General features: G+C 33.6%; 1 protein-coding gene across 1 annotated transcript; it reads right to left on the bottom strand.

The window, feature by feature from the left end:
- Positions 1-3,400: 3,400 nt before the first annotated feature.
- LOC123666959 (zinc finger protein 37 homolog) lies at positions 3,401-12,099 on the bottom strand. Its single transcript, XM_045600971.1, has 5 exons — positions 11,873-12,099; positions 9,901-10,039; positions 6,966-7,076; positions 5,141-5,314; positions 3,401-4,788 (listed from the first exon to the last, which is right to left on the bottom strand). Exons 1-5 carry the CDS (start codon positions 12,026-12,028, stop codon positions 3,680-3,682), a joined length of 1,689 nt encoding a protein of 562 aa, XP_045456927.1. The 5' UTR covers positions 12,029-12,099; the 3' UTR covers positions 3,401-3,679.
- Positions 12,100-12,971: the final 872 nt, after the last annotated feature.

Here is a 12,971-nt window from a genome sequence, read left to right as displayed (position 1 = left end):
TTGTCGGTATTTTACAGATTATATTTCGGAGAGTGTGCTCTAGAACTATACAATTTGGTTCCACCATCACCTTTCTACCACCGAACCGCAAGGCATCGCATGAATCTGCACCGCTATGTGGTTGAAATCTCACGATCTCGCACTAAACGATTTGCTTCCTCGTTCCTAATACGCACCGCAAAAATTTGGAATGCCCTTCCGGCTTCCGTTTTTCCAACGAACTATAACTTGGGTATCTTTAAATCAAGAGTGAATAGGCATCTTCTAGGCAAGCGCGCACCACCTTAGGCTGCATCTGCACTTGCCTTCAGGTGAGATCGCAGTCAAGCGCTAGTCTATATATTTAAAAAAAAAAAAAAAAAAATTACACACTTACTTATATTCACATATACATACACATACACTCATATATAAATATAAACAATTCATACATATTCATACATATTATGGCATTAAGTGTAGGTAAGAGTTTTGGAGTTTACTCTCAAAGAAATGATATAAGACATGTCATCATCATGTCAGCCTATTGCAGTCCACTGCTGGACATAGGCTTCTAAAAGTTCGCGTCAAAAATGGCTCGCTCATGTGTGTTGCCCATAGTCACCACGCTGGGCAGGCGGGTTGGTGACCGCAGGACTAGCTTTGTCGCACCGAAGACGCTGCTGCCCGTCTTCGGCATATGTATGACATGTATATAAGACATGTGGTATGATAAATAAAACTATTGTGCTTTAGGCCAAATGACTGAAGTAAAACTTCTTTAGTGATAGGCCTGCACAATAGATAAAGAAAATATGCGCTCACACCTCTCTCTCTTGCTTCGTTCGCCTCGCCTGATCACACTTTTCATAACACTCTCAACACACATTCACCAGCTTACTCCTCAAGTCAAGCATGCGTAAAGAAGTTTTACTTCCAAAATATGGAAAGTGAAATCGTTTGAAACAGTAATGCTGACCCACCCTGAGAGTTACGTTTTACCGTGCTATGTTTCTCGTGAGAATTAGAAGTATATTTTTAAATCTCACAATAATTATCCTTAAAGAGTAAACTCCCATTGCGTGTCGAAGCCGATACACACTTTTTGTATGTAGAATTACCAGTTCAATATTGCGATGCTTCTAGTATTGCAGAAGTCTATAAGCTACGGTAATCGTTTACCATCAGGTGTGATATGTGGTGTGATGTTTGCCGTGGTCTGGGTGTTTGTGCAATCCTTGTGAATCTACGCACCGTGCCTCAGAGAGCATGTTAAGCCATCAGTACAGTTGTTATCACATACACCTGATAGCTACTCATAGTAGGGAACACATCTCCTCCAACCCACATTAGCAGCATGGTGGATTAAGCTCTGATCCTTCTTCTACATGGGGAAAGAAGCCTAAGCCCAGCAGTGGGTTATATACCTTTGGTTTCTTCATCATACATCTTCACTTTTAAGAAGGCTTCCTCACATCTCAAAGCCTGTTGCTTGAATGAAAGTGCATCTCGCACTCTCTGTACACACGTAGCACATATTAGACGTTCCGTTGGCTTGCCATCTAGGTGGGATAACTTGAAAACAGTTATTTTACCAGATTAGATATGGACTTTAGTGAATATTATTAAAGTGATAATTTATTACAAAATGAAACATGATAAGCATTTATACATTTGTGATTTATATTATTTTTCATTTTTAAAAATTTGTATACTATAATATGCAATATCATATTACAATTTGAATTTTTCTAGTTATTTGTTTGTAGGATTATTAAGTGATGATAAAATTAATAATAAGTAAGAAAATAATCTTTATTTCCATAAAAATAATCTTTATTTCATTACAATTTAAAGTTTAAGCAATAATCGCAATCAAATTAAATTCAGAATATAACTATTTTAATACCAGAGAGTGAAATAATAATTAAATTTTAAATTTTATGACCTATAATTTTTTTAAGACGTTATATTAAAATAAAATAAAATAAAAAACTTACGAGGAGTCCAAAGCAATCCATAATCATATCAGAGTATACTTCTTTTTGACCAAAGCTCTCATATTCCACGTTCAAAATTCTACATTTTTTTACTGCACCGCAACAGCGGCATAGACCAGGGTCAAAGATAGGTCCTTTGCCTTTTTTAGCACTCATTTTAAAAAACAGAAATAAAGCGTTCAATGTATTATTTTAAAATTATATTCATATACACATAATCATATGGTTTATTATACACAACTAACTAACCGTAAAATTACAACGACGTCTTATTTATCTTTAATATACAAATAAACCTCAACAAATCCAATTTTATACTGTTTAGATTTGATAATGTTTGATAAAATACAAAATTACAAAACACACAAATAGTTAAGTGATTGACATTACTGACTTTTCGAGTTTCTGAACGGCCTAACCGTGTTTTAAGGCATCGTTCACATTGTCAACATTTGGGTAATATACTATGTACGATACAATTTATTATAATCGTTTTCCTATTTGGAATATTATTTGCTTTTATTTTCTGATATTATTATAAAATTATCTTTTAATACAAAGGGATATAATTATATATTATACAATATTATAGAATAAAGACAGAAGTGGGACAACTTTTCGAACCCTCTTCCGAATAAATTCCTTTACATCGCAGTCCAAAAGTAGTTAATTATTTTTAACTTATTTTGTTTAATATTTTCTTATATACTTATAATATTACATGTAATTGTAAAAGATCAAGAAATAATGATCGTTATGTTAGTTAAATTAGTACGAAATGCAATATTTTACATTAAAAAAAACATATTTAACAATGAATCGGAAACAAAACGATGGGTCAATTTCACATCACGAATTTAAATCAGAAAAAAGAAAAAGGACTTGTAAATAGAAATTTGTCATGCACATAATTTTTTTGTATATTTTAATACATTATATTTCATAATTTCTTATGTTAAAATTTGCCATTAAAATATTTAAAAAAGTTACACTTACATAAACTTATATGTGACCCGTATTTCTTAAATCGTTGACTATTTAAAAAAAATAAGTTTGCACTTATATATGCATTAAAAACTTACCCTCGTAATTTTCCCTAACTCGCCAAAAGAAGTATAAATTCAAAAAAAAAAAAAAAAAAGAAATGCTGTTTTTTACTTATTCTAAGTTTAAATTAGACAAACATACTAATATTGTTCTAGACATTTCAAATTCAAACAAAAAAAGTTGACTATTCATTCATACTTTATTAAATAAAAGACAATACAATAACAATGTTAAAGCATTTTATAAAACAATGGATATCTTAATTATATTCAATTAAAAATATTATACACAGGCCAATAAGACCTTCAAAATTGGGTTGCCTGGAAGAAATGGCACTAATATTGTTCTAGACATTTCAAATTCAAACAAAAAAGTTGACTATTCATTCATACTTTATTAAATAAAAGAATACTTACAATAACAATGTTAAAGCATTTTATAAAACAATGGATATCTTAATTATATTCAATTAAAAATATCATACAGAAGCCAATAAGACCTTTAAAATTGGGTTGCCTGGAAGAAATGGCTAAATAAGCCATAAGTCCGCACATTATGCTTCACAGTCTGTAACTGTCTTTAAATATGTTTAATGTTTAAAATGTAGTTGTGGTGTACAATAACATATAAATAAAAAAATAAATAAAAATCCATTACTCGTGGTAATTTTCTTCCAAATCCATACTCTGGTGCTGTCTTTTGACATGATTTTTCAAATTAACATTTTGCGTGAATGACGCATTGCACAATGCACATTTGTATTTCTTCTCGCTGCTATGCGACTGCATGTGGACTTTTAAGCCTCTTAACCTTGGATAACTTTTACCGCAGTATTCACATCTAAAGTTCCTTTCTCCCGTATGACTTGCCATGTGTTCTTTCAACCTTGAGGGTAGGTAGAAACGTTTATCGCACAAATCGCACTGATGTTTGAGTATTTTTAGATGGAATCTTCTATTATGTTCACGAAGTGATTTCCTACTATCGTAAGCACGGTCACACTGTTCACACTGAAATGTCCTCTCTTCTCCGTGGAACTCAATCATGTGACGATATCTTAAAGTATATGAGAAGAACACCTCGTCACATTTATTGCACTGATACGCCGCTTCTTTCTTATGAGTCCTTGCGATGTGAATATATCTAGTGTATTTGGACTTAAAAGTCTTCCCGCACTCCTTGCAAAGAAACGTCTCGTCAACACGTTGATGGGTCTTCTGGTGTAAAATGAGCATCCTTTCTTCGAAGTAATGAGCTCCACATACATCACAAATGCATGTTCCGAAATGTTCTGCCATGTGTTTCTTTAGGGCATGGAAGAAACTGAAGTTTGCCCCGCATTCCGTACAGTTCAATGATCCAGAAGTCAGTCTGAATTTTAGGAATTCGTTCGAATCAGGATAATATATCTTCGAATGGGTATTTGTTATGTGATGTTGGAACTGCTCGAGATCTTGTATACTTTCTGAACAGTTTCGACAGTCTATCCTGTAAATATCGATTTGGACTTTTTTATTACTAGAATTATTGGTCAGGACGTCCTTAAAGGTGGTAGGGTCATGTGTCATAGAGTGTTCACGTAGCTTGTTAGGGTCGGTAAAGACCCGCCTACAGTAGACGCAGAAGTAATCGCTGAAGGATGTGTCAAAGGGACACGCGTAGGTATTCTCGACTATGGTCACGATATTGTGGAGCGATTTTGAATTTTCGTTTGTCTTGTAGCCGTTTAACTTTTGTGTTTGGTTCGATTTTTCTGGGAGTTCTGTAACAATGATGCATTTGGTAAATTTAAATTTGTAATATGATTTAAGACCTCTACTTCTGGTCTAGCTTATTATAAAAATATTGATAGTAATATCAATATTCTTGGACGAAGTTCATGTAATAATTTATTGGTACTTGTATCAGTAAACTATAACTTTGGGCTTAAAGGTAAAGGTCCAAATAGAAAAGTGGAGAGTGACCATTAGGTGAAAAAGAAAAACATAAACAAGTATTATCTGTTTGATTCTGTTATACGTCGAATTGTTTTATCAGCACCTAGTGAAATAGGCAATTAACCAAACAAATGCTTGATAAAATCAAAACATGACTAAATTTTTCCAACTCCTTACCCATGTCTTGCATTTCCTTCAATTTCTCATTCAACCTCTGAGCGTCGTAAAGCATTCCCTCTGTGAGTTCATCTTGCCTTTTCTGCGTCCTACGTTTCTTGGTCGATTTTAACTTTTGTCGTAAAGATTTTCTCTTTTGCTTGATCTGCGGTTCCACTTTTATTACTTCGATATCTAGAATTTAAACATTCATTTAAATATATATATTTTTTTAATTTGAGAAATTATAATACTTGAAGAGATTATCCATTTGTTTAAAACCGTAATGGGTGAAAATTCTTGGCCTAATATAGCCTATAAATATTAATATATTTATTTGTTTGTCCTAGTTCCTTTCACCCACAAGTTTATTAAATAAATCTTACATCAAAATAAGCGCTGTTTCATTGCGAATACGATGACATAGAGTTGCATGCTAAAAGTCTGGTTTAAATGGCGGATGCCGAATATTATATAGTCTGGCTAGGAATTTTCCAGCAAATCCTTTTACGATTTACCTTCAACATACTGAAATAGATCATTATCATCATCATCATCACTTCAGCCTAATACAGTCCACTGCTGGACATAGGCCTCCACAAGTTCGCGCCAAAAATGGCGTGAACTCATGTATGTTTCCCATAGTCACCACCACTAAAATAGATATAAAATAATTATTATCTATTAAGCAGATGGTAGAAGGTTATGTTTAGTTAGGATCTTAGATTATGAGTGATAACTATAAATCACTATTTTCTGAACTCTTATATAATACAATTGTTAATGTTTATTATGACATTTTGCTGGGTGGTTTCGGTAGTAAGAATATAGCCACCCCCTCACTTCCCGTGGGTGTCGTAAAAGGCGACTAAGGGATAACACAGTTCCACTACCACCTTGGAACTTAAAAGCCGACTGATGGCGGGATTAGTGCGACAAAGCCAGCCCTGCGGTCACCAACCCGCCTGCCCAGCGTGGTGACTAAGGGCAAAACACATGAGTTCACGCCATTTTTGGCGCAAACTTGTGGAGGCCTATGTCCAGCAGTGGACTGTACTAGGCTGAAATCATCATCATCATTCATCATGATGATGATGGTTTCAGCCTGATGAAATGATGATGATGAATGTTTATTATTGATATTCCCAACCTGTATGGGGAAGAGACGTGGATCATCTTGGACCGAGAAAGGTTAAATAAGTATACCTATAGGCACGGATATTGAGTGCTCGGAAACAGAGTGGGTATCATTTTGTGCATTGTGCTTGCGTTTCTTGGTGGTCGTAAACAGAGAATAATTTTGTTTATTAAAAAATTCATTTTTATGTATAAAACTAGCTGCTCAGACAGACTTCGTTCTGTCAAAAGTTAATAGTAGATTTTTTTTAATTTTGCTATTATTATTATTTTTTTAGTATTAAAACCTTCCGTGGGCCTTAAGGAAGATACAAAAAATAATTTAGCCGAATTTGTCGAGCCATTCTTGAGTTATGCGCTTAGCAACATTCATTTTTATTTATATAGACTATGAATGCTAGGACTTTAGTAGCAGCAATTTATCATAGGGAAAGTCAATAAAAATAATGAATTTCTGATAGAGATACTAATAAGTACTTTGGTTTAGGGAACCTGGAGTAAGGGAAAGTAACGAATCACGGCTCCATTCAAGGCACGAACCGTCGAAAGATATCCTACAAATCCTACGCAATAGTCATTTTGAAATTTAAATTTGAAAGTGATAACCACGATAAGTCCTGAAAATGACAAAGTGTTGATTGTGACCGTCTAAGTTTCAAAAGTCTAATAAATATATCCAAAATAAAAGGTATCGGTGCACCAAACTCACCATCATTATCAATATGGTCAGTCGGATCATCATCGTTGTAGTCCAGCTCGGGGTTCATATCGATTTCCTCTTTAACACCCGATTCAATTTTAACTTCGTTCTGTTGATCATCTAATATGTAAATCTTATATTAGTACTATTTAACTATTTTTAAATTTAAACTCAATCGAAGTTAAATAAAGTAAGGCACAACAGGGAATATCTTGCTTAAAATCTGGATGATATTATATTCAGATTCATAGACAGAATCCAAGGCACAAACTAGGAGCGGGATAGCGGTGTCTCTATCAACTGGGCCAACGGGTCAGTCAATCGTATTTTTATAATACATAATATACATACATAATGAGCATATAGTTGATCAGATAATAACGGGACGTCGCTGTCTATGAATGCCTAAAACATCAGGAGCATGGCAAATGCATTGTCGGTGCTAACCATTGCCCTCCCCGGGAGCTCTGGCCACCTTACTCACTACATGAACACGAAGTGTTGTACACAAGCAGTGGCTTGAAAGCAGCATTTTTTATCTGTAAAGTTCAAGTACTTCCTAATCTTCTCCAGATTTAGAGCAAATTACATCTAGTTGTGCCCTACCCTTAAGGACTGCATCAAAAAGTCGTTTTTGAGTTCTGTTACAAGACTTACAAGGAAAGTCTTTCTGCTGACCCCCTTCGATTTCAATTAAATTGAAATATGTTATTCTACATCAAAATCTAAGAGACACGTATTTTTTTTTATCGGCGGAAAAACGTTTCTAAGGGGTGAAAATATCCCCTAAAGTTGAGACCTCCGAGGGTAGTTTTCAGGTTTCGCCTATTTTCACTCGAGATAAGCGAATGCACCCAAATGGATAATCAACTTAATGATAAACGATGGAAAATGCAACTGGTTTCATATCGGGGGGTTGCACAGGAAAAAAGTTATAGGGGTTGAAATTCACAAAATCGTTATAACAAAAAAACTATAGCACCTATCTCGATGGTTTCAATTGCATTTTGAAGAGGGCAAAAAAGTAGTAGATACGGGTTTTTGCGTTTTTACCGCAAATGAAGTTAAGGGGGTGAACTACCCCTATATATGTTTACAGTAAATCTCAATAAAACGGCAGTATTTCTTTGTTTTCTTATTTCTTCTCCTTGTGATACGTGTTTTCTTTCAATTTTCAACGTCTACATCTCAAACGATGGATAGATTTTTCTGGAAATAGCATTTCCATAACTGGTGAAAGCGATAGAACCAAAAGTGTGCGTCCAATCTTAATAAGTTGTTTTTTATTTGAAGGCAATTTAAGACACTAGTTATACTTAAAAGATTTAATTTTCAATGTATTTAAGCAATGAATTTTACCTAATTGAGCAAGGAAATTTCGAAACAATAAAATTTCCCTCTGAAAATTCTACCACTCTATCAATTTTTTATTTTTTGTCACTTTTTACGGTATCCATACCAATCACATCCGTAGTTTTAAAGAATTTTCTTATTTATTTATTTTTCCCGAAAATTACATATGGGTTAATTTTTACGGATCACCATTTTTTTTATAAGTCAATATTGAATAAGCCAGAAGATGAATTCCAAAAATATCTACACTTTTTGATCTCACGAAAATTTAGTAAATATTGACGCAGTTTCATAGTTATCATAACTCCCCTCTTTCTTAACGGTGTTATCTGGGAATCACTTCTGTTCAGTTTGTGACTCGCTCTCAAAATTAGATTTCAAATACGACGTAGCAGCAGTAACAAAACAGCGATCGCGGCATATTTTCACCACAGTCGGCTATTTTTTTTTACAGGAAAGCAGGCACTTGTAATTCGAGACTATTTAAAACGAAATTGTAAATATTAATCAAAATGAAGATAAATCCTTTGAATGTTATTAGAATGCTTCTCGCAACTTTTGAAGTTATGCATTTACCGGATTCACCAGTAAATAACGATGAAATACAATTGAAAGAAAACTTTGAAAATATTTTGTTGACTGCAATGAACGAATACAGTGGTTTCGAAACGGTGGAAGAAAATTCTTTGCATTTTGAAGAACCGTTCAAGGATTGGGAAATGGAAGTTGTTGAAGATAAACCAAAAGTGAACACTTTTGGTTCTATCGCTTTCACCAGTTATGGAAATGCTATTTCCAGAAAAATCTATCCATCGTTTGAGATGTAGACGTTGAAAATTGAAAGAAAACACGTATCACAAGGAGAAGAAATAAGAAAACAAAGAAATACTGCCGTTTTATTGAGATTTACTGTAAACATATATAGGGGTAGTTCACCCCCTTAACTTCATTTGCGGTAAAAACGCAAAAACCCGTATCTACTACTTTTTTGCCCTCTTCAAAATGCAATTGAAACCATCGAGATAGGTGCTATAGTTTTTTTGTTATAACGATTTTGTGAATTTCAACCCCTATAACTTTTTTCCTGTGCAACCCCCCGATATGAAACCAGTTGCATTTTCCATCGTTTATCATTAAGTTGATTATCCATTTGGGTGCATTCGCTTATCTCGAGTGAAAATAGGCGAAACCTGAAAACTACCCTCGGAGGTCTCAACTTTAGGGGATATTTTCACCCCTTAGAAACGTTTTTCTGCCGATAAAAAAAAATACGTGTCTCTTAGATTTTGATGTAGAATAACATATTTCAATTTAATTGAAATCGAAGGGGGTCAGCGGAAAGACTTTCCTTGTTAGAAATTTGTTTTTTAAAATAAGGAAAATAAAAATAAAAATTTATATAAATTAGGGCAGCCTAATCTAGCTTGGATGGATGATGGATTAAGACTAACTAGATAGCTGATAGCTGAAGGTCAACAAGCTGAGTCAGAGAAATAGGAATTAGTCATGTCAGACAGAAAGGGTGCAAAAACTTTGTATAATATAACTCTTTAGATTTGTTAAAATTTAATGTCTTTATCAATACGAAAACCTTCTCCAAGTATTTTCGTCCTCAGCAGCTTCTCCTCACACTGTAGTACTTGGTGCCGGAAACAGCTTGCCTCTCGTAATCGAGACACGCATGTAGCGCAGATCAAACGCTCTTCTGCCTCTCCGTCTAGATGTGACAACTGAAAAGAAGGATTTTATTATTGGGCTGTCTGATGGAAATGGCTGAATAGCCAATAAGTCCTTTTGTTTTCAGTACACCTAAATTCTTATTCTGCAGTTTTCATCCAAAGATTACCTGAAGATGTTGCTTTATGCGATAAGGCTGCCTTTTGTACTGTAATGTATTTTTTTTTTCTTGACAAACATGCACGCATGCACATTACAATATACATATATACAAATTTGTCCTAATAATAATAAACTCAAAAAATGTTATTCAAGTTCATGCAGTTGTTCAGTAGTTCCGAGTGTATATACATTTTTATTTATTTTTATTTATATAGACTTCATTTTAGAATAAACCCAATAATTCATCATCATCATCATTTCAGCCTATCACAGTCCACTGCTCCACAAGTTCACGCCAAAAATACCGTGAACTTATGTGTTTTGCCCATAGTCACCACGCTGGGCAGGCGGGTTGGTGACTGCAGGGCTGGCTTTGTCGCACCGAAGACGCTGCTGCCCGTTTTTGGCCTGTGTATTTCAAAACTAGTGGCAGGATGGTTATCCTGCCATCGGTCGGCTTCTTTAAGTTCCAAGGTGGTAAAGGAACTGTGTTATCGCCTCTTACGACACCAAAGAAGAGAGGCGGTGGCTATATTCTTTAATGCCGTAGCCACATAGGCAGCTCAACACAGAACAACAGGAAACCCAATAATTACTTCTTGAAAATTCATTATAATATATTATTCATAAATACAGTAACACTAATCTCTGAGGTAGCCACACTAATAACTGAAGCAGGGCAAAATTTCCTGCTCAAAATCTGGAACAGCCCGACTGGGATGGTATCTAAGCCCTACAGAAGATCACAGCTAAATATCTCTACTTTTAAGCAGTGTTGTGTTCTCGTTGGTGAGTAAGGTGACCAGAGCTCCTGTGGGGGGTAGGGGATAGGGTCAGCAACGCGCTTGCCATGCTTCTGGTGTCGCAGGCGTCTACAAGCTATGGTAATCGCTAACCATCAGATGAGTCGTACACTTATTTGTCGACCTCGTTGTATAAAATAATTCCACACATCTTTATCATTATTAGTCACTTTTGAGTAATTTTACAATATGTAATACAATATTATTATTTTTGATGAAAGAATGAAAAAAAAACCAACTTGAAGGCTTCCGATACATATTTTCACAATATTAATTTTAATTTATGTTATTGATCTGGAAACATACACAAGACTAATGAAAACCCAGTCCACATAAGCACCTGCACGGCCTTTTTTACTAAGTGCACTCATAATGAGTCAATATCAAATTGTAATCATATAATATATTATTATTATTATATTGTGTACTTTAATTTCTTTCGGATTAAAAGGGCTATATGTAATTTACTTTTTTATAGTAGTTACTAGTTAAGTAATTAATACCCCTGTCTTAGAAATTTAAGTTAACAATAACAGTATTTATATTAAATGAAAAAACCGAAAAAGAAGCCACATTTTCAAAAAGAAAAATTACTATACTAGTTTTAAACAAAATTATTAATAATCATAAAACATAAAAGGAAATTGAACTTTATCACGCAAAAATAACAATTTAATTATGTGTTACTAATAAATACGTTAAGTGAGGATAACATATCTGGTTATTTTATATAATGCATTGAAAGGCCTAAAATACTATAAAATATATTTTATAATTGCCGAAATGTTTGTACGCATATAATTTGGACAATTCATTTTTTTTTTAATTCTTTACTGTCAGGACAAAGTACGTAGAAAAAAAATATTGCTGTACGGAGATCATCGGGACGTGGTAGTTTAAAATAAGAATTTACATACACACCAGTAAACCATAACAATCCACGAACATGTCTGAATATATCTCCTTTTGTCCCTGCCATTCGTATTCGACGTTTAAAAGACGACACTTTTTAATAGCTCCACAACATCTACACACCCCTGGATCGAAAATTGGCCCTCTACGAGTATTTATACTCATTTTTAAAGAGATTTTTTAGTATTTTGGGTCATGAATTTATTTGAATATTATTGTAAAATAACATTTATTATGATTGAAAGATTATACCTACAGGTTATAAAATGTTTTAAGATAAGGCAAATTCAGACTTTCAATATTAATGTTTTTTTTTTTAAATGTAATATAATTCTGTACTAAATAAATACTTTAAACTATACCACATTTTTCAAATTGATGGTATTAACACTAAATAAAATTATCCTTTGATCTTAGTTAGTGAAATATCTTTGTAACAAGACTAGACTATTTTTGAAACATAACACTTCAATTAAATTTAAGTTTATATTAAACAAATATTCTACTAAGTTATAAAACGGAAAGTTCTCCGCTTTTTTATAGGTATCTCTTTCGACACAAAATACGTAGCTAATAATATAAAAGCTTTAGTGCCACAAGGTTTGCATGTAGTTTGAGAGACTCTATTATCAAATTCTGTGGTGTTAAGGAAAATGGAGATAAGTACATATATTTGGACTTTTTACGATGGGCAAATTAATAAGAAAGTAACTCACGTGATTTGTTAGAAAATTGTAATTTATATAATATTCAATGTATCAGTGACTTAATTATTTTTTAACCGACTTCCAAAAAAGGAGGAGGTTCTCAATTCGACTGTATTTTTTTTTTATGTACGTTACATCAGAACTTTTGACCGTGTAGACCGATTTTGACAAATTTTATTTTAATCGAAAGGTGGTGTGTGCCAATTGGTCCCATTTAAATTTATTTGAGATCTAACAATAACTTTTCGAGTTATATCTAATAATGCGTTTTTACTTGACGCTTTTTTCGTCGACCTACGTTGTATTATACCGCATAAATTTCTACTGAATGTACCGATTTTGATAATTCTTTTTTTGTTGGAAAGGAGATATCCCAAATTTAGTACCATGATAAGGAAACC

This window comes from Melitaea cinxia, chromosome 27 (assembly GCF_905220565.1).
Source record: "Melitaea cinxia chromosome 27, ilMelCinx1.1, whole genome shotgun sequence".
NCBI lineage: Eukaryota > Metazoa > Arthropoda > Insecta > Lepidoptera > Nymphalidae > Melitaea > Melitaea cinxia.
The sequence above is the reverse complement of the archived record's forward strand: the minus strand, read 5'-3'. Positions and strand labels throughout refer to the sequence as shown.